At 31.3% G+C, this 23,861-nt stretch overlaps 1 protein-coding gene and 1 pseudogene across 1 annotated transcript; one reads left to right on the top strand and one right to left on the bottom strand.

Moving 5' to 3' along the window:
- Positions 1 to 364: 364 nt before the first annotated feature.
- LOC124895866 lies at positions 365 to 2,026 on the top strand. The gene is made up of 2 exons (XM_047406276.1): positions 365 to 636; positions 1,969 to 2,026. Exons 1-2 carry the CDS (start codon positions 365 to 367, stop codon positions 2,024 to 2,026), a joined length of 330 nt encoding a protein of 109 aa, XP_047262232.1.
- A 17,060-nt stretch (positions 2,027 to 19,086) lies between these two features.
- Positions 19,087 to 23,279, bottom strand: LOC107860947 (annotated as a pseudogene).
- Positions 23,280 to 23,861: the final 582 nt, after the last annotated feature.

The raw sequence follows: 23,861 nt of genomic DNA, 5'->3' as shown, positions 1-23,861 counted from the left end.
TTCGGACATACTCTTGATATAGAGTATAAATTGCCTAAAACTCATATATTTCCAAAGTAAAGTATGCATTCCACATTTTTTAGTTTAGTAAAGAATCAGTTATACCCTTCAATTATACTTGGAACCCCTTTTATAAATGCTATTTATCCTTATACTCATCTTGATGCAAAAGGATTTATTGCTACTTACAAGAATAAAGTCTTATTCTTTTGTTACAGATCACGTAACTAGAGATATTAATGCTTTAATTAATATGAAGCAACAACATATTAAGTTTTTACATCTTGAATTACTTAGCATTAATATTTGTGATACAATAAAATATGCTAAGATACAGAAAAAAATTAAATTGATTTTCGAACAAATGGTTGTTGATATTTGTGCTGATCACCCCAGTGCCTTTTGGAATCGCAAAAAGCATATTGTTACTCTTCCATATGAAGATACTTTCTCTGAGGATAATATCCCAACAAAATCTCGACCTTGTCAGATGAATGTTGAGTTAGCTGAATTCTACAAAAAAAAGATTGATAATCTATTACAGAAAGGTTTGATAAAGCCTTCAAAATCCCCATGGTCTTGTACCACTTTTTATGTTAATAACGTAGCAGAAAAGGAACGAGGAGTTCCCAAGGTCGTAATAAATTACAAACCTTTGAACAAATATTTAAAATGTATTAAGTCCTATTTAAAATAAAAAAGATTTATTATCTTGATTATACGATGCCAATATATTTTGTAAATTTGATTTAAAATCTGGATATTGACAGATTCACATATTTAAAGAGCATACTTATAGAACTAATTTTAATGTTCCTTTTCGGCAATATGAATGGAATGTCATGCTATTTGGTTTGAAAAATGCTCCATCAAAGTTTCAGAAAAAAATAAATGATATATTTAATCCTTACATGGATTTCATCATCGTTTATATTGATGACATTCTTGTATTTTCTAAGACATTTGAATTGCGTATCAAACATCTTGATATTTTTAAGAAGATTGTGATACAAAATGGTTTGGTCATATCTAAACCAAAAATGAGTCTATATCAAATAGAAATTAGATTCTTAGGATATAATATCTGTCAGGGAACAATTACTCCCATTCAGAGATGTCTTGATTTATTTCTAAATTTTCTGATGTTATCACTGATAGAACTCAATTACAAAGTTTTTTGGCTGTTTGAATTATTTTTTCCCTTTTTGTGAGAATTTATCTCACATTTTAGCCCCGTTATACAATAGGATAAAAAAGAATTATAAGGGTTCTTGGACTGATAGTCATACCGATCTAGTTAAACGTGTTAATCAGAGAGTTAAATCTTTATCCTGTGTAACTTTAGCCAATCATGCTTGGCAAAAAATTATTGAGACAGATGCTTCTAATATTGGTTATGGTTGAACACTAAAACAAGTTAATCCCCATAATAAAAATGAATACTTGATAAGGTTTCATTCAGGTAAATGGACTGATAGTCAGAAAAAATATGCTACGGTAGCTCATAAAATGCTATCCATTGTTAAATGCGTCCTAAAATTTTAGGATGATCTTTATAATCACAAGTTTTTGAGAAAAACTGAAGCTAAATCTATAAAGTATATTTTTGGTAAAGATTTTAAACATGATGCTTCAAAATTAATTTTTGCAAGGTGGAAAGCTCAATTAGCCCCTTTTGATTTTGAGATTCAGTATAAAAAAGGAATTGATAATTCTCTCCCTGATTTCTTATCTAGGGAATATCTCGATTAAAATGAATTTTAATTCATCATTTCTTAATGAAAATACTTTGATTACTATTTTAAAAGTAATTCTGTTATACAGAACTTTCAAAATCTTATTATTGATAAAATCATCCCTGATATGGTTGAAGAAAAATTTTCAGTCTTTAATTATGAAGAAATTAGAGATATTGACTGGTATGATTTGGAAATATCTGATTAATTTCCCTCTTTCCAGTATGGCTACTGATCCTCCATGGAAAATAGCCAGAGAAAAAGGACAGGGTAGATCAGGAGAAAGATAAGCCTCTGGTGGGAGGGGAAGATCATCCCCAACAATCAGATCATATACAAGATCGTCATACGGATCCTCGACAAAGTCCCTAGTTATACAATTGGGAAATAGGAGTTTAATAAAATCCAAGGTATCACAAAAAGGCAAATTCTCATCACAGTCAATCTATCTGGATGATATTCCAAAAGATAGACCGTTATACGAGAAATTACAAGCCTATTTGACAGCATAAAAGAGTGATATGTTTGCTTCAATTATGAAGGAAAAGGACAATGATGTTATCAATCCTATGAACAAATTGAAAACAAAGAAATGATATTTCTTGTCAAAAACTCTGAGATTCAGAGGGAAAATAAACCATGGAAGATACTCCACAAATATTTGATAAATAATTTATATTTTTCGGGAAAGTCATACAAAACTCGCGCTTATTTTGAAACAATTCTCAGTACCATAGGAAGTGCAGAATTTGAACATTTCTCCAGGTACAACAGAAAAGGGAACATTTATATCTTCTCAAAAATTATTATTAAACGGATCATATCCATAGAAGATTGAGGAGTAACTTCAATGAGTGAGAAGTAGATATTCCTCAAAGGTTCTAAAATCAATTTCACTTATTGGAACTACATTGAAGCTTTTTCTAAAGATCTTTATTATAATAATGAAAGACATAAGCATACTTGATTTATAAAGGTATGCACAAAGATTTTTGCAGAACCTATCCCTAACTGGTTTATATATTGGTGTTCTTATCATGGTCGACCATCCAGATATTGCCTGATCTATTCCTCAAGTTATACAAAGAATGGAACAAAGTATTCCCATATTTGAATGAATTATATCATGCAGATCATATCTGTAATTTAGATAAAATTGACCAACTGTACTTCTTTATTGAATTTTCTATCCCCTGGATTCATAAATAGGCTCCAGAACTAGGATTCACTAAAGAACAAATCCTTTCTTATATAGGGTATTTTATAATAATTTTTGGGACAAACTAATGCACAAAGATCCCAAAACAAAAATATTGTATGGACAAGAACTCCTGGATACTATTAGAAGATCGATTTAGGAATATTCTATAGCCCTCGAAAAGGCATAGTTGAGGATAAATCACTAACATATATTGCTAGAAAAATCTCTATCCATGACGGAGATAGGATTGAGAAATATTTGGAAGAAGTTTGAAGAAATCTGATGAAATCAGTTGATAATCATGATAAGTCAGATACTTCTATGAAGAGTATAACCAGCGATGATATTGCCGAAGAAGAAGTTCTGGATTCTCTGCCTGTCTCCGCAGATAAACCACTATCCGATGAAGCCATAGCAAGAACTGAAGAATTTCTTAGAAAATTAAAGGGAAAAGATAAAGTGTGATACACATAGTATATGGGACCCAAATGTGGGACCCTTGGTACTATTCCTACAAAGTAGATCCACTATACATAGGACTCGAATGTGGGTCCCAAAATACTATTTGTAGATTCCTTTTCTTCGTATATATAGATGCCTTCATTTGTCAGAGAAGGAAGAAATTTTCATTTTCTCTTTTTCATTTCTCTCTCTAGCCCAAAGTGTTCTCTCTTCTCTCTTGTAAAATATTCTTAAGTGTGGAATAAAGCTTGTCATTAATTACTATTCTGACCTTACATCCGGCCATTTAAGGTATTTATTTCTTTTATTGTAAGTTCTTTATTACTCTCTCTCCCTCTCTGGCTGTGACTATGTCCGGCTAAATTATCTTCATATCTATGCTGGAGATTTAACTTTTAGTATATAACAACCATGAAAGATCCAGACTCTATCAAAATATAAAGATATTTTTCTATAGTTTCTTAGCTCGGTTTCGAGATGGTGGAATAGTCGAAGTTAATACTACTTTGTTGGCTTTGTCTTAGTGACTACGTCTAGAAAGCCGTGACTTTTAAGCCCGTTAAAAAATGAGAAAAAGGGCATTTCTCTTCACAGTTAGAACTGCTAGACACATGGTCTAAACTCAATTATGTATTAAATTCTGACAAGACCTTTGCTTGGGTAAAAATATTTAATCTTCCATACAGTCAATAAGCAATACGAAATTCTTATATATTTTTGTTATTTTTTCTGATATTAATTTATAGGTCTGGATGGCCGCAGATTACTACCATCCCTTAGATCTTGTTAATCTGGGTTAGTTTATTCCGACCTTGCATCCAGCCATTTAACATATTTGTTTCTTTTGTTGTAAGTTCTTTATTACTCTCTCTCCCTCTTTGGCTGTGACTATATCTGGCTAAATTATCTACATATGTATGCTGGAGATCAAACTTCTAGTATATAATAATCATGAAATATCCAGACTCTATCAAAATATAAAGGAATTTTTCTATAGATTCTTAGCTTGGTTCTGAGATAGTGGTACAGTCGAAGTTAGTACTACTTTGTTGGCTTTGTCTTAGTGATTACGTCTAGGAAGCCGTGACTTTTAATCCCGTTAAAAGATGAGAAAAAGGGTGTCCATCTTCACGGTTAGAACCGCTAGACACATAGGCTCAACTCAAGTATGTATTAAATTCTGAAAGGCCCTTTGCTTGGGTAAAAAGATTCAATCTTCCATACAACCAATAAGCTATACAAAATTCTTATATATTTTGGTTAGTTTTCCGATATTAATTTATAGGTATGGATGGCCACGCGGATTACCATCAGCCCTTCGATCCTATAAATCTGGTATCAGAGCCTGGGACCTTTCATGGTAATTATGTAATAGATCTGAATTATTCAACATAGATATGAAGATAATTTAGCCAAACATAGGCACGGCCAGAGAGGGAGAGAGAGTAATAAAGAACTTACAACAAAAGAAATAAATACCTTAAATGGTCGGATGCAAGGCCGAAATAGTAATTAACGATAAGCTGTATTCCACACTTGAGAATATTTTTGAGATCTAACTTCTAGTATATAATTACCATGAAAGGTTCTAGGCTTTGATACCAAGTTTTTAGGATCAAAGGGCTGGCAGTAATCCGCGCAGCCATCTAGAACTGTAAATTAATATCAGAAAAACCAATCGAAATATATAAGAATTTTGTATAGCTTATTGACTGTATGGAAGATTGAATCTTTTTACTCAAGCAAAGGGCCTGTTAGAATTTAATACATACTTGAGTTGAGCCCATGTGTCTAGCCGTTCTAACCGTGAAGAGGGACACCCTTTTTTCTTATCTTTTAATGGGCTTAAAAGTCATAGCTTGCTAGACGTAGTAACTAAGACAAAGCCAACAAAGTAGTACTAACTTTGATTGTACCACCATCTTGGAACCCAGCCAAGAAACTATAGAAAAATTTCCTTATATATTGGTAGAGTCTGAATCTTTCATGATTATTATATACTAGAAGTTGGATCTCCAGCATATAGATGAAGATAATTTAGCCGGACATAGTCACGGCCAGATATGGAGAGAGAGTAATAAAAAACTTATAACAAAAGAAATAAATACCTTAAATAGCCGGATGCAAGTTCGGAATAGTAATTAATGACAAGTTTTATTCCATACATGAGAATATTTGACAAGCTTTATTCTATGGATATGATCCGTTTAATAAAAATTTTTGAGAAGTTATAAACGTTTTCTTCACTGTTGTACCTAGAAAAATGTTTAAATTCTGAACTTCCAATGGTAATAAGAATTGTTTCATAATAAGTGCGGGTTTTGTATGAATTTCACGAAAAATATAATTATTTATCAAATATTTGTGGAGTATCTCCCATAGTTTATTTTGCCTCTGAATCTCAGAGTTTTCGACAAGAAATATTATTTCTTTGTTTTCAATTTGTTCATAGGACTTGATGTCATCATTGTCCTTTTCCTTCGTAATTGAAGCAAACGTATCACTCTTTTGTGCTGCCAAATAGGCTTGTAATTGGTCGTATAATGAACTATGTTCTGAATACCATCCAGATGGATTGACTTTGATGAGGATTTGCCTTTCTACGATACCTTGGTGTTTATTAAACTCCTATTTTCCATTTGTATAACTGAAGAATTAGTCGAGGATTTGCCTTTCTGCGATTCCTTGGTGTTTATTAAACTCCTATTTACTATTTGTATAACTGGGGAATTAGTCAAGGATCCGTATGATGATCCTGAATATGATCTGATTGTTGGGGATGATCTTCCCCTTCCACCGGAGGTTGATCTTCCTCCTGATCTACCCTATCCTTTTTCTCTAGATATTTGCCATAGAGGGTCAGTAGTCATACTACAAAGAGGATAATTAATCAAATATTTTCAAATCATACTAGTCAATATCTCTAATTTCTTTATAATTAAAGACTGAAAATTCTTCTTCAACCATATCATGGATGATTTTATCAATAATAAGATTTTGAATGTCTCTGTATAACAAAATTACTTTTCAAATAGTAGTCAAAGTATTTTCAATAAGAAATAATAAATAAAAATTCATTTTAACTAAGATATTCCCTAGATAAGAAATCGGGGTGAAAATTATCAATTTTTTTATACTGAATTTCAAAATCAAAAGGGGCTAATTGAGTTTTCCACCTTGCAAAAATTAATTTTGAAGCATCATGTTTAAAATCTTTATCAAACATATACTTTACGGATTGAGCATCAGTTTTTAACAAAAACTTGTGATTATAAAGATCATACTGAAATTTTAGGATGCATTTAACAATGGATAGCATTTCATGAGCTACCGTAGCATATTTTTTCTGACTATCAGTCTATTTACCTGAATGAAACCTTATCAAGTATTCAGTTTTATTATGGGGATTAACTTGTTTTAGTGTTCCACCATAACCAATATTAGAAGCTTTTGTCTCGAAAATTTTTTACCAAGCCGAATTGGCTAAAGTTACACAGGGTAAAGATTTAACACTCTGTTTAACACATTTAACCAGATCAGTATGACTATCAGTCCAACAACCTTTATAATCCTTTTTAGCCTATCGTATAATGGGGCTAAAACACGAGATAAATTCTCACAAAAAGGGAAAATATAATTCAAACAACCCAAAAATCTTTGTAATTGAGTTCTATCAGTGATAACATCAGCAAATTTAGAAAAAAAATCAAGAGATCTCTGAATGGGAGTTATTGTTCCCTAACAGATATTATGTCCTAAGAATCTAATCTCTGTTTGACATAGACTCATTTTTGGTTTAGATATCACCAAACCATTTTGTATCACAATCTTCTTAAAAATATCAAGATGTTTGATATGCAATTCAAATGTTTTAGAAAATACAAGAATGTCATCAACATAAACTATGATGAAATCTATGTAAGGATTAAATATATCATTCATTATTTTCAAAAATTCTGATGGGGTATTTTTCAAACCAAATGGCATGACATTCCATTAATATTGCCCAAAAGGAACATTAAAAGAAGTTTTGTAAGTATGCTCTTTAAATATTTAAATCTTCCAATATCTAGATTTTAAATCTAATTTAGAAAATATATTGGCATCGTATAACTGAGATAATAAATTATTTTTATTTGAAATAGGATACCTAATCCATTTTAAAGGTTTGTAATACCTTGGAACACCTCGTTCCTTTTCCACTGCATTATTAATATAAAAAGTGGTACAAGACCATGGGGATGTTCAAGGCTTTATCAAACCTTTCCGTTATAGATTATTAATGTCTTTTATGTAGAATTCAACTAATTCAGCATTCATCTAACAAGGTCGAGATTCTGTTGGGATATTATCCTCAGAGAAAGTATCTTCATATGGAAGAGTAATAATATGCTTTTTGAGATTTCAAAAGGCACTGGGGTGATTAGCACAAATATCAACAGCCATTTGTTCGGAAATCAATTTAATTTTTTGCTGTATCTTAGCAGATTTCATTATATCATAAATATTCATGCTAAGTGATTCAAGCTGTAAAAGATTAAGATGTTGTTGCTTCATATAAATCAAAGCATTAATATCTCTAGTTACGGGATCTATGGTAAAAGAACAAGATATCTCTTTATTCTTGTAAGTAGCATTAAATCCTTTTGCATCAAGATGAGTATAAGAATAAATAGCATTTATAAAAGGAGTTCCAAATATAATTGGAGGGTATAACAGATTCTTTACTAAAAACAAAAAAATATAGAATGCATACTTTAATTTCACTATCAGATATATCAGGTATCACCTTGACAATCAGAACAAGTATTAGCATTATCACTATCAGATATATCAGGTAATTTAATATCATTTTTTGATTCATATTCAGCATTATAATCAGATTCTGAACCTGAGGTGTATAATAAATCATAAATTTGATCATGCATATCATTAGCAAAACCTAAATATTTAATCTTTTGAAGCTTACAATTTGGAGTAATATGCCCAAAGTTACCACATTTGTAACACTTAATTTTAGCAAGATCTCGCTTAGACCTATTTTTGGCAAATCTAGTAGATTTTCTATAGGCTTTTCTAGTTTCACGATCTTCTTTGGACCTATATTGAGATCTTTTTTTTCGATAAGGCTTCTCACCTTTGGAATATCTATGTCCTTTCTTCCTAGAAGTGGAAGTTGGTTCAAGAATACCAAACTGGGTACAAAAATCTTCTATCTGAGATTTTTCTCTAAGCTTATCAAGCTTAATTTGTCTAGTAAATTTTAACTCATTACACCGGTTTAACCCTTTTTGTGTACAAGCTACTATCAAATGACCATAGGTATACTTTTCCCAAGAAATTTCACCAGAGGAACCTCTAAGAGCTTTTCTAACTCTTAGGAAGTTCATCTATGAACTTGGTCTTCCAATGTGCATATCTATTTTCAGGTAATTCCATATCCCAACTTGAAAAGGTTTCCTTATACCACCTAAATTCTCCTAGGGTCTTGCATATAAGACCATTCAAGAGAGTACGAATATTTTTGTATTGATTGGTGAATCTACCATTAAATTGTTCTAAAATGGTAAGAACGAGTGTATAAATAGCATCTTCCCTATTTGTAGGAAGGGCTCTTCCTAGGTTATCAACCCCTGGAGTAGGAGATACAGCATTAAAAATTGCCTCTCTTTGTTCATGAGTCAAAAAATTGTCCCACCAACCACGAAGTGGGCCAATAAAACGAACAACTATCATTTTACATATAACTTAATCAGTTCTATTTTCTCTATCACCAGTGGCTTTGCACACCATTGAATACATCATAATGCAGTGTACAAGGTTTGTTAATTGCTTCTCAGTTAAGCCATCAAGATTTCATTCATAAATATCATCTCCACTATAAGACGTATTATTCTAATTTCAATCCCTTTCCTCTATCAGAACATCTTGAGGAGTGGGTCACAGATAGTAATAAATTTGCATGCGGGGTGAATCGGCATATCTAGAATTTTTACCCGGCTATTTTCTAATCATTCCTTTGAGATTATTAAGCTCTAATTTTGTTTGATTTTTCAAATCAGTAGTGGATTCTAGGCTATCAGCAAAGGCATTAGATAAATCAATAGTCTAATATTTAAACCAGAAAGCTTTTTCTAAAGAAGTTGTTCCAAATCATGCAAAGGTGATTTAAGTTAGAATCCCTCAATATCAGGGGGCCTTTGAATACTAGTTTTAGTCGTCAAATCTTCAGCCTTACACCTGGAAGAAGAAGCAATATCAGTAGAATTTGGACTAATACTCAGTTTTTTAATTAGATCAATTAACTCATCGAGTTTTTTATCATGAGAAGAAATATGTTCTCCTAATACTTTCACATATAAGCTTAAATAATTCTTTTGAGAAATCAAATTATTAATTTCTGCAAAATTTACCTTAGAAACTTCATTATCAATGAATTTTTAAAATGCAAAAAATGTAAATCAGTATTATTTGGCAATATAAAAGGATCTTGGGGAGGGTAGACAATTTTAACAATATTACCACTATTATCCTGATATGATTTTTGAAGCACCTTAACATACAATAGCAAATATGTGGTTATAAACCATGGCACAAAATACATAATTTGATTATGCAATGCACATGTTTCATATAATTCTTGAGAAATATTATTCATCTCATCAGGACTATAAGTCTCAAAAAATCAAGTTCTAAACTGATTCCATTTTTTTATCAAAAAATTCCTTTTTAATATAATTATTTGCCTGGGATCCAGGACTAAAATTAATTTGGTGCAAAATCATTAAATATTATTTGGATCAAAGTTCATTTCAAAAGTAGTAGGAATATCTCTATCTGAGATATTATCGCTATCTTGGACAATGTTTGTTTGAGGATTGACTTTTAGTTTCTCTACAAATCATGTAGAAGCTAAATTAATTATGTACAAGAAAGCTGCACGACTTCTAGTTGGACCATATGATGGTTCTACAAGAGAAATATGATGCATAGCAGGCAATAATTTTGGCATGGAGAATGAATATTTGTTATAAACAGTAGATCACTCATCAAATTGAATACAAATACTACCATCCGGATTTTGAGTCACATGTGATAATTCAGTGTTAGTTAAATAATCAGTGACTTGATTTTGAGGTTTAATCAAATTTAAGGTCCAAGTAGTGGGAAAATCAATATTCTCCCATTTAATAGGTCTCCTTGTGGTGACCTTAGTCCTAGCAAAATTAGTCTCGACTAATATAGTCTGATCTGATGTATTGTATAACCTACATCGAGGATTTAAAGTAGTTAATAATCTGTAATAAATTCTGTATGACTCACAAATAAGTTTAGATCCAGGCGCATAATTATAACCGTAGATTTTTATATTTAATGTTAAAGTATCAAGAATATTTGCATCAGTCAAAGATAATTGTAAATTTGACTGAGTATTAAAATAAACTGGACCATATGCCAAAGTGGATTCAATCGAGCCCATTAAGGACTGTCTGAAATTCAGATTTCTAGTATCTCTAAGAGCTGCTAAGAAAGTTTCTGGTAACCCTTTAATAGTTAATGGTTTAAAGGCAATTTGAATCATTCCAATATGCACAAAGTTATAATGATTTTTATATAAATCAATATCGCATTTATTTAATAAATGAATTATCTATTCTGATGAATTTAATGCAAAAGACTGTTCAGTCGTCTTTATAATCTGTTTAGAATGAACTTTATCAAATCAACCATAATCATAAATGGTTTTAATATCAACTTTTGAAATAGTCCACTTGTTTAACAAGTTCAGATTTTAAGGTATATCTACCTCTTCAAGTCGAGTACTCTTAGTACTCATATCTTCTATTTCCATGACTAAGAAAATTCATATTTATGCTAAATACTTTAGATCTATTACATAATTATCATTAAAGGTCCTAGGCTCTTATACCAGATTTACAGGATCGAAGGGCTGGCAGTAGTGAGTAATAAAGAACTGTCAACAAAAGAACTTACAACAAAAGAAATAAATACCATAACCAATACTAGAAGCATCTGTGTCGACAAATGTTTCCCAAGTCGGATTGGCTAAAGTTACATAGGGTAAAGATTTAACACTCTATTTAACACGTTTAACCAAATTGGTATGACTATCACTCCAAGAAACCTTATAATTCTTTTTTAGCCTATCGTATAATGGGGCTAAAATGTGAGATAAATTCTCACAAAAAGGGGAAATATAATTAAAACAACCCTAAAATCTTTGTAATTGAGTTCTATCAGTGATAACATCAAGAAATTTAGAAACAAAATCAAGAGATATCTGAATGGGAGTAATTGTTCCCTGACAGATATTATGTCCTAAGAATCTAATTTCTTTTTGACATAGACTCATTTTTAGTTTAGATATCACCAAAACATTTTGTATCACAATCTTCTTAAAAATACAAGATACTTGATATGAAATTTAAATATTTTAGAAAATACAAGAATGTCATCAATATAAACGATGGTGAAATTCATGTAAGGATTAAATATATCATTCATTATTTTCTGAAATTCTGATGGGGCATTTTTCAAACCAAATGGCATGAATTCCATTTATATTGCCCAAAAGAAACATTAAAAGCAATTCTGTAAGTATGCTCTTTAAATATTTGAATTTGTTAATATCCAGATTTTAAATCAAATTTAAAAAATATATTGGCATCGTATAACCGAGATAATAAATTCATTTTATTTGGAATAGGATACCTAATCCATTTTAAATATTTGTTCAAAAGTTTGTAATTTATTACCAACCTGGGAACACCTCATTTCTTTTCCGCTACGTTATTAACATAAAAAGCGGTACAAGAGCATGGGAATTTTGAAGGCTTTATCAAACCTTTCTAAAATAGATTATCAATCTCTTTTTTTTTGCAGAATTCAGCTAATTCAGCATTCATCTGACAAGATCAAGATTTTGTTGGGATATTATCCTCAGAGAAAGTATCTTTATATGGAAGAGTAACAATATGTTTTTTGCGATTTCAAAGGCACTGGGGTGATCAGCACAAATATCAACAACTATTTATTTGGAAATCAATTTAATTTTTTCATGTATCTTAGTAGATTTCCTTGTATCACAAATATTCATGCTAAGTAATTCAAGCTGTAAAAAAATTAAGATGTTGTTGCTTCATATCAATTAAAGCATTAATATCTCTAGTTACGGGATCTGTAACAAAAGAATAAGATATCTCTTTATTCTTGTAAGTAGCAGTAAATCCTTTTGCATCAAGATGAGTACAAGGATAAATAGCATTTATAAAAGGGGTTACAAGTATAATTGGAAGGTAAAACTGATTCTTTACTTAAAAGAAAAAATGTGGAATGCATACTTTATTTTGGAAAATATGAGTATTAGGCAATTTATACTCTATATCAAGAGAAAGTCCAAATGCAGAGTTAACTATATGAGTAGTTTTTTGAAAATATCTTGTGGGAATTAATTCCTTTTTTATGCAACTAACATCTGCACCACTATCAGTCATAGCAATATTAGTTACAGAGAAATGATTATTAATCAAAATAGTACATTTAACATACCATTTATGGGCAGTAACAATTTGCATCATGCCCAAAAAATAGGATTCACTAAAGAACAAAGCCCTTACTTATATAGGATATTTTATAATAGTATTTTGGACAAACTGATGTGCAAAGATCCCAAAATAAAAATATTGTATGAACAAGAACTCTTGGCTACTATCATAAGATCGATTCAGGAGTATTCTATAGCCCCTCAAAAGGGCATTATTGAGGATAAATCACTAACATATATTGCTAGAAAAATCTCTATCCATGACAGAGATAGGATTGAACTGATTGAGAAATATTTGGAAGAAGTTCGAAGAAATTTGATGAAATCAGTGGATAATCATGATAAGTCAAATACTTCTATGAAGAGTATAACCAGTGATGCTATCGCCGACGAAGAAGTTCCGGATTCTCAGCCTGTCTCCGTGGATAAACCACTATCCGATGAAGCCATAGCAAGAACTGAAGAATTTCTTAGAAAATTAAAGGGAAAAGATAAAGTGTTGATACACATAGTATACGGGACCCAGATGTGGGACCCTTGATAGTATTTCTACACAGTAGATCCACTTTACATAGAACCCGGATGTGGGACCTATAATACTATTTTTAGATTTCTTTTCTTCCTATATTTATAGATGCCTTCATTTATTAGAGAAGGCAGAAATTTTCATTTTCTCTTTTTCATTTCTCTCTCTAGCTCAAAGTGCTCTCTCTTCTCTCTTATAAAATATTCTTAAGTGTGGAATAAAGGTTGTCATTAATTACTATTCCGGCCTTGCATCTGACCATTTAAGGTATTTATTTCTTTTGTTGTGTAGGAAGAATGTTATTTACATAATTTTTTTCTTTTGACCCTTTGTTTTTCTTTCCTTTTTTGTTCTTTCTCTACCCTTAAGTTGTAGTATTTTCTCTCTCATTAAGATAATTTTTCTTTTTTTCTCCCTCTAATGTGCTTCTATAAAATAACTCTGAACAAATCATTTCATATAAATACATAGTCTCTTTGTATATACATTCGATTCATGATCTCCATCTTACCTTCTTTTCTCTTTTCTCATACTCTTTAATGCTACTAATAAAGACTCTTTTGGGTAGATTGTGAGATTATCGGCTAAAACCATCATAATATGCTTGCTTGGTCACTTTTGTGATAAGGCACATGTCTATGTTGTAACAAAAATGAGATGCTGCTAAACCTGTCAAAATTGAAAAAAAAATATTTTACGCCTGATAAAATGCGCACAACTTTTGCCTTCAAATCTTTGTCCTATGAACCTGAAAAATAATCAAGTATATTAGCACATATTTTACCAAATAAGAAATTACAGTTATGATATCTTGTAAAAAGGTAAAATTTCTTCAGACAAACAAATACATATTGTTAGAGTGCGTACCCTACTGATTTTAGTGTTTTATTCTAATAGTTGTCTATCAGTGGAACAAGTAAGATAACATGGTTCCCTTAAGTAAAATATGAAGACAATATTTTTACATGAAAAATACCCGGCTCAAAAAAGGTGTAAAAAACCACGACCTGTACCTCTACAGGATTTAACCCCTTCACTAAAACTCTTGAGCCTCAATAATCAACAAATTACAAGAGTTGTAAACTAGGAATTAAACTTCTGACTCTTATTTCTACTATAACACAAATCTTTTTAAGATAAGTGTTCCCAAGTTTTCGAGTTTCCTAACTTGAAGACACAAACTCCTAACTCATTTTATATTTTACTGAGACTAGAATTAAGACTCATTACAACTTGAAGAACCAAATTATTACACAAAGTATTACTTGCTAAGTAAAGGACCAGGTTCTTCTTTAAGCTAGTGAACTGATTTGCTGATTGATGCTTTTTTTTCAGTGCATAAGTGAAACTCTTGAATGTCGTTTGTTGTATTTAAGCCAACTCCTGATTAATTCCTTTAGATTATGTGCTCTTCTTACTTCAATAGGACTCTTAGGTAGTTTCACTCCTTGTTACAGTCTATCTCCTTGGCTGGGTAGAACTCTTCTACTTTATCTCCTAGTCTGGCAAGACTCCTTGATCAACTCAATCTCTAAGTGTTCAACTCAATCTCTAAGTGTTGCATTTATCATCTTTCCAACTTCTTTATTACACATGACAAATGTTGAGTTTGTTTGCCTTTCAACTTTTGTCTTCAAGTGATTTTATCATCAGCCTTCACAGTAACTTCTCTTATTTCACTTGTGTGGACCAGCATGCATAACATGTGTCATTCATATGTCCATCATCAAAACTTCAGTTTCTTAATACATATGAATGCAAATCAATAGAAAATAATTTTATTGTTGCATAACTTAAGAAGTAATGATTGATTTCCTATTTTCTTATCAAAGCAAGTAATTGAAAAGAGCAAAAACAAAAAGAAAGAAGGAAAAAATTAGGAAAACAAATAGTGGATGGTCCACAATACTTGCAACTTGAGAAATCACCAAATTTATAACCAGCTCACCATGTTCATTCCATATTATATTTTCTATTTTATACTTGGGAGACAAAGAGGTGTGCAAAATAAAAAACTTAATTAAAAATAATTAGTTTTAAAAACAAGGCAATTGAAAGGCTGCTAATTAACATAATAAAGAGAGTTTAATAAGTAATTATGAGTTTTGAATACAAAAGATAGGCAAGAAAGGTTGTTGGAGTTTTTTTTTTTGGTAACATAACACATAAATAAGTGAAAAATCCAAAAAAGAAGAAAAATATAAATAAAAATGGAGGCCAAAGAGAGGTGTCACATTATCTTGTTTAGATTTTTCTTTTATTATATATATACCAGGGTACTTGATCACGCTTCGTGAAGCTAATAATATTATTCTACATTCCAGAGCAAACTCCTCACCAGTCTGAATAAAATAATTTACAGGCCTAGCTTTAGCAGGTGCAATGAAATCAGGTCATCTTCTGTTCGTATTAATAGAACTGGATGGATCCTGGAAGAATCTCTGATTTGCAGAACCAACAACCTCATTTCTAGTTTATACAGAGCTATAGCGACCTTGTTCCTAATTCTACTTCCCCGTCATGTCTTTTCCAACATTTCGATCCATTTGAAATAATTCTCAATATTTACAACCTAAAAAGACTGTTCCAAAGAGAAATGAGATATAAGTAATTTTTTGTGTAGTCACCATCCTTACTGAACTTTTTTTAGGTGTATCATGGTCACATGTTACTGATCCTATACCGACAGAAAGCAGAAACTGATTCCTTATTACACTACACTCACGTAACTTCTATATACATACCTTGATCTTGCATTTGGGCAAAGAAACAGAAGTTGAAAACACAAAAAACAATGCTTCATCAGAGCATGTGTAACAAAAAGGTTACAAAAAGATTAACGTGATGCATGTCCAAAATAATGTAAAACATAGTTAAGCAGTGATTTTAACAATCCTAAGTGATTCTCATTAACGGAATCATATTATGTTGGCATGTGGCTATTAACTTAGAAAACTAATGCTTGACTTGTGATCCAAATTACAACAAAGGCATTACGAAATGACTCCAATAGTCCAACGGAAATGAAACCTCAATTAAACACAGATCATGATACAAATACAACGATAACTCAACCACAAATACACTTCACACCAAAGTTCTTCAAAGTCAGCTTTATGAATCCTCACCATTTGTTCCCTTCATATGTACCATTCTCATATCAATAACTCAAGAACTTTGGATTCTCTAGCAGCAAAAGCTCACTACATTTTCTACTGACCTATAATTTATAACACAACTACTTCAGATCATCAGAATGGCTAACATTACTGATTTTAACCCCCTCCCAGAGCAAAGGCATTACAAAAATGATTCCAGCAGTATAATCGAAACACAACCTCGATCCAATATATCACAAATCATGACACAAATACAACAACGATAGATATGCTTTATTCCCAAGTCATTTGGAGGCAGCTTTATGAATCCTCATTCCTCGCTATTTGTTTTCCTTTATCTATACCATTCTTATTTTTATAATTCATTAATAACTACAGATTCTCTAAACAGTTAAGGTTCACTATATTTTCTACTGATCTATTAATCATCACAACACAAATACTTTAAAATAAAAAAAATATACAAATAATTACATCTAATATCAATAATAACTAGGGTACTAAATTAAAAAATGAAAAATAAAAGTGAAAAGAAGATCATTTTTTTTATTCGATAAGCAAAACAAATTAAGTTTCTCGGCCAAAATCCCAAACAATGATAGTGAAATATAAAGCTCAGGAAAGATTTGCAACTTCATGTCAAAATAAAAAGAGGCGACAAACTTCTATCACATAGTTCTTCACAAAAAATTAAAGAAATATTAAGAATGACCAAAAAAGGATAAGGAGATACAACATTACGCGGCTATTTTCTCTTTCCCCATCTTCAAGTTATTCCTCCATTCCAAAATTTATTTTTGAGATCTTCAACGTATGAAAGAGTAAACTTGAAGGTAATTCTGCAAAACAAATTAAAAATGAGAAATTCATTATAGTAAAACAACAAATTAGTTCACAAAATTAAAAATCTAACAAATCAAAATACAAAACCGATCCCCAAACACTTCCTCAATTCGAAAATATACAGAAATTTGAAAAGACCTTAAAACACTTCCTCAATTTCTCTGTAAGACACTATAGTCATGTATGAAAAATCTCCCAACTTTATTATATCACAAACATATACGATTGAATGTTTCTTAAGATCTATTCATGAGTAATATGATAAAAAAGGCATATAGTTTAACAGAAGAGAAGTCCAAAGTCCTATTGAAAACAGAGAATATAGATATTTGAAAAAAGAGAAATTAAAACTCCAATTGAAAATAAAGAACAAATTAGATATTTGATAGAAGAAAATACATTGTGCAGAGAATTAAGGGGAAAGAACGTTACAATTGTCAATGAAGAGCAGAAGATGGGGAAGGAAAAGGTGCCCTAAATAGGAGTTAATAAAAATAACTTTTGATTTTTTGTTTAAAATTCCAACATAAATTTATTTAAACTCCAAAAATATGAGAAAAAAAGGCAAAAAGACAATAAAAAAAGATAAATAGCAATTCTAGTCAATGAGGCATGCCACATCAACAGGTTACTCTTTCTCCTTCATTATATATATATATATTGATTTTCATCCCACTCAACTGAGAATAAAAATTTGTTCGATTCATGATGCGATACCGTGATTATTCCCTACTTCTGCATGCAATTTCCCCCATATAGAGGAGGATCTATTAGTTCAAGATCATCAGTAATCTCTAATAATTTAAGCATTTTTGTGGTACGTCTGCTACTATTTCTTATTTTACCTGCAAATCTTTGGGGTTCAAAGTTTTAGCAAACCATTCATGCACCATCACAAGCCCTTTTATACCGCATCAGTGATGCGGCATCACCAAAATTTTCACTGCTTCCAAATGTGTAAAATCCATTAATATGTTGCTCAATCGCAGCTTAACCAATTTGCTAATTTTGCCTTCTGATATTGTTTCCAAAAAGCAGCAATCGTCTGCTTTCCACACCTAAATTTATAACTATTCTCTTTCACTTCTATTAAGTTCCATATTTCTTGACTCCACTTGCTTGAATTCAACATTAAATTCTGATTTCTTAAAATCATTCATACCTTCCCGGTTTTTATTAGGAAAACTTTTGGTGTTTTCGTATAGTCTTATTCTATCAAGCTTTGTAAAGAAAGACAACACCTGTTGTGTCCGTCCCCTTCATAGTTAATGGAGCACAACCGGTTCGACATCATCTAATACCAAAGAGAGAACTCCATTCACATTAACCTTCAAAATTGATCTCATATTGCTTATTAAAGTTGATCACATTCTTGTATATCCATAAAGAAGATCCTATTTGAGCAGCTAGTATAAGATTCTCCACAGATTGAGCTTCTTATGCCATCCACAGTTTAAGTTCCATAAACATCGGCAAAGAAGTTTCTGGAATTTCAGCAGCAGAACTTCACTTTATGACCTCAATCGCCAATTAAAAGAGGGCCATCTTATTTTCATGCAATTTTATGCCATACATACAATAAATGAATTAGTGCAAACTCCCACAATTATATTTATTTGTCATTGTGTCCTAACTTTAATCTCATTAATTCATACTTAACTAAGAAACTTTGTGCCCCCAAAAGTGTATCAAAGTAAACAAACCATTATATATTTTTTATCACGAATGTCAAATATACTCCAATCATATTGAGCTTATCATACTCTACCTCAATCTCAGAGATTCATGAGGCACCAAAGAACCAACCGAATCCACACAAAAATATGTACATCAACATTCAAGATTAGTAGTACCTACTACACAGCTATATTACCAGTTCAAAAAAGAACAGTGAGTTTTAGCTTGATATCTCTGATCTCTCTTTGTATTATTAATGGCTTAGTGATACCCAAGTGGTGCAGGTGAGTCCTTCAGCTGTTGTCCCTAGAAATGAATGTCCTGTAATTAAAACGACAAATTAATTAATCAACACTTCGGACAAATGTCAATCATTTCAAGAAAGTTGAGATCATCAGCCATATAAATTCTTACAGATGTAAAGTGGTTGACATCACGATGATGAGCCTCATCATCCTTAACAACCACGGCAATATCTCAGAGAGTGGAGTCCTTAGGCAGGCGCCAGTAATCAATGGAATAGCTGGAGCAAGGACATTTTTAATGTTACCATTGCCCAATTCCTTGAGGAACTCAGTGTAGGAATGGATAGCTTCTTCTTTCAAGTACCCCAAGATACGATGAGACAACTTGGGAGAAAGAATGCAAGTGAAAAAGTAGGCGTTGAAGAAGACGCCTTGCACTGTGAAGACCAGAGCTCGTTCGTACCACTTTGGCTTAGCAACTTCCATGAAAGTCATGAGATGCATCCTCTCATTTTCAGCTTCTTCTAGTGGAGCTTTAATCCATCCACCACTTTGTTCGAATCACCTCAATAACTTGCAGTGCAACAACATACCTTCCACGATTCCAGGCACTGCAGCCACTGTTTCTAACATCATCGCTCTACAACCATATCTCCTCTGCACCACATAAATTAATAGCAATACAAAATTAAATCACCTCTGCATCTCATATTTTTTTTCTTCTGAAAATTTCTATTCGATTCATCATAAAGAAGGAAATAAAAGATGTTTTTACAAGCTTTTCACTCCTTTATTTGCTTGCTTCTTCCTATGTGCTTATCCTAACAACATCAGCAATTACTACTAGTATAATTACTGAACGCTAACAATAATGACAACTATCACCATTAGCAAATGAGGATCAAATAATTTTTCTTAAATAACACTTTTTAAAACGTTTTATTTTAATTCTTTTGACTATAACTAATTGTGTATAATAAAGGGCAACCCCGTGCACCAAGCATTCCATATTAGTAGAGTCAAATAATTCCATGTTCGTTTCCATGTTAACCAATTTTATTATTATTATGACGATAATAAACCTTTCCACCAACATTCCCAAATTACGGGAAGCGACATAAAATCTTTTATAAGAGCTCTAACCAATTTTATTGGACGAATAAAATACCAACGATTTTTTTATTATTATTATGACGATAATAAAGCCTTCCAATATTCTGGGAATTGGTATTAAATACTTTCCATTCTATAACATACCTGAAAGAATATATCAATGGGGTATCGGAGGATCTTAACAGTCCAATAAGCAAATTTGTCCACAAACATAATTGGCGCATGGTGTTTCGTCATATCTATTGACTATAAGCTTGATAAGTCTCCCATGGCTACATTACAAAATATACACCATTAATCCCAATAAAAATATACTCCAAAAAATAATAAATAATATTCCCTATGTACCAATTTATGCGTCACTTTCAAACTTTGAGATTCGAAAAAGTAAATTTTCATATTTAAGTGTTTTGAACTGTTCGAAATCCAAACTATAAATCAAAAAAATACATGAAAAGATGATTAAACTTACTCTAAAGCAATATCATTTCCATTCAGTTCCATCAAGTTTAGTAGCCTTTGTCGTCGGAACACCCCAATAACTCACTACAAATTTCTCAACACCACCGTCTGATGTTAATGCCGCAGCATCGCTGCCGTTCTCTACTCTCTTCTCCTTCTCTTGCGGCCTATCATTTTAACCCATCACCGAATAATTTTAACCCAACATATATGCTTGAATGTTTCCTAAGATTTGTTCTTTAAGTAATATGATGAAAAGGGCATATAGTTTAACCGAAGAGAAGTCAAAACTCCTATTGAAAACAAAGAAAATAGATATTTGACAGAAGAGAAATTAAAACCCCAATTGAAAATATAAAAAAAATTAGATATCTGAGAGAAGAAAATACATAGTGTAGAGAATTAAAGGGAAAGAAGAATGTTATAATTGTTAATGAAGAGAAGAAGATAGAAAAGCGAAGGGTACCATAAATAGGAGTTAATAAAAATGACTTTGATTTTCTGCTTAAAATCCCAACATGGATATAATTAAACTTCAAAAATATGAGAAAAAAAGGTAAAAACAAATAGTAAAAAAGATAAATAGCAATTCTTATAATGAGGCTTGCCACATAAGCATGTTACTCTTTCTCCTTTATATATATGCTTGTAAATTTAGCTGCGCTTCGCGCGGTTACAAAAAATCTCATTAGATTTACAAACTAATTTTCTTTACTATATGCAAAAAATAAAATAAAATTTAAAATACTATTTAATTAATCGTTGAATCCAAATAGATTATAGTTTATGTTTTGATTCATTTTAATATTAAAACTCTATTTTATATTTTTTTTCTAACCTTCATCACCTAACGAAGTTCTTAGGAAACTAATTTGCCCAAAAGAGAAAAACAAAGATCCATTAAATTACAACCATCATGATTTTTGGTTTAGTAACGTGATATTCTTTTTTTATTTCATTCCATATGCTAGTAATATTTGTTATGTTAATAATAAACAATAATATGCACAGATTAAGTAGAAAAAAAGTCATTAAAAATTTTTAAAAATTAAGAAAATATCAAAATATTTGTAAAACCATTAACCAAACTTTGAAGAAAATTTTTCATAAATATTTTTCTCCTTTCAAAATAATGATTGAGACATTATCACAATTGAAATTATGCAACTAGAATTGCAATTATTGAACTAATAGTGATTATTAAACTTGAAAAGGAGCATCAATGCATCATGAATCTACTTTTTATTCACACTCTATATGTATCTTACATCTATTTATCTTGATTATACAATACAACAAAGAGATAAACTAAGAAAGGGATAATACTTATCTATATATAACTTAAATACAATACATTCCTAAAGAGAAGGAAATACTAAATTTAAAATTTTAAAAATAGAAGCTAAAGTTATCCTTTATTACGTCCCCCGCAAGTTGGCGGCGTCAACAACACCCAACTTGGAAAATTATTATACAAAAGAGACTTTGAGAAGTGATTTAGTGAGTACCTCAGCTACTTGATCAAATGAGTGAAGGTGATGTACTTCAATGTAGGCTCGCGATTACATCAATCTGTACAATTCAAAAGTTTTATCAATTAATCATATGCCAATGGATAAGACATAAAAATTATGGGAGTTAGGAATACTATTAAATGTATAAATTTAAGAGGTATGAGTTATGAACAGTTACTCTTTTCAAATACATTGTATATAAAAAACAATTACTTCTTATAAATATTTTATAAAAAAAAGCACTTACTATTATTTTATAATTAGAGAAAGATTTTAAAAAATCTTTGAAAAAAGGGCACATTACTTTGTTTATACACACACTTATAAACGGATAATTGAAAGAAATTAAAAATAAAAAAAGACACAATTGGTGTGTCTTTTCAGTTCTATGTACAATAATTAATAATTAATATAATAAGTTATTGACAATAAATTAATATGGCTATTAAAGAATTTAATGATACTCAAAAAATAAGATAGAATATGATTAATTATTCAATTATAAAATAAGAAACAAAAAATTAGAAAAAAAGAAAATTAGGAATGGAGGCCTAAGAAATATGCCACACCAGCATATTCCTATCCAGAATAAAACAAACATTAAAACCAGTAGCAGTAGCTTCATAACATAGTCGGTCCTACTTAGAACATACAACAATAGAAAACCCTTGAGACCAGTGGAATCTCACATGTCATAGACTCATACAAGACTCGTGCGCATCCTTCAAGGGTTTCAGCAGCATTGGACTCGTCAAGTATTCGAACAACTTGAGCCACACCAGCTGCAAGTTCCTTCTGAATGACAGCATCTGGCATATCAAATGTTCTCCTCCTAGCAGCAGATAAAGGCCTCCCCAAGAGTACACCCTGGGTGCCACACAGTGCTTACAGTCTCGAGGGACCACAAGCTAACCCATGAGCTGGTACCTATTGTGAGCACTGAGTAAAACTGATAACAAAAGGTCATATGTAGAATTTTATTAAGGAATGCCATAAGGTTTTAAGTAATAAATCTGATAAAATCGATAAACAAAACTGCTAATACTGATAAAATATCTGACAATGACAACTGAAATCGGAGAACTGACTAATTGTCTGAAATATCTAAAAGCCTCTAAACTGACTGAACAAGAGTTGATGGTACAGGCTCCAACTAACTCCAACTAACTACTGAACATCCTCAAAATATGAGGACTCACCACCACTGCGACTGATAATCTGGGGAGTCTATGCGCGATCCGGGAACTGAGCATCCAAACCTATGATATGATACATCATAGCGCAAGAAAAGAGTATGCGATCAGTACTTTGAATATACTGGTATGCTAAATGAGGTATGCTAATATGCATGATTTCATGAACATGAGTAACAACTGTCTGAATGTGTATAGCATGACA

This window comes from Capsicum annuum, chromosome 2 (assembly GCF_002878395.1).
Source record: "Capsicum annuum cultivar UCD-10X-F1 chromosome 2, UCD10Xv1.1, whole genome shotgun sequence".
Lineage (NCBI taxonomy): Eukaryota > Viridiplantae > Streptophyta > Magnoliopsida > Solanales > Solanaceae > Capsicum > Capsicum annuum.
The sequence above is the reverse complement of the archived record's forward strand: the minus strand, read 5'-3'. Positions and strand labels throughout refer to the sequence as shown.

What these genes read in the sequence shown, in the direction of transcription:
- LOC124895866 (XM_047406276.1), top strand. Translation starts at nt 365, where the DNA reads ATGGTTGTTGATATTTGTGCTGATCACCCCAGTGCCTTTTGGAATCGC. An exon ending in GAACGAGGAGTTCCCAAGGT is followed by an intron (nt 637 to 1,968) that starts CGTAATAAATTA and finishes CAGTATGGCTAC; the next exon opens with TGATCCTCCATGGAAAATAG.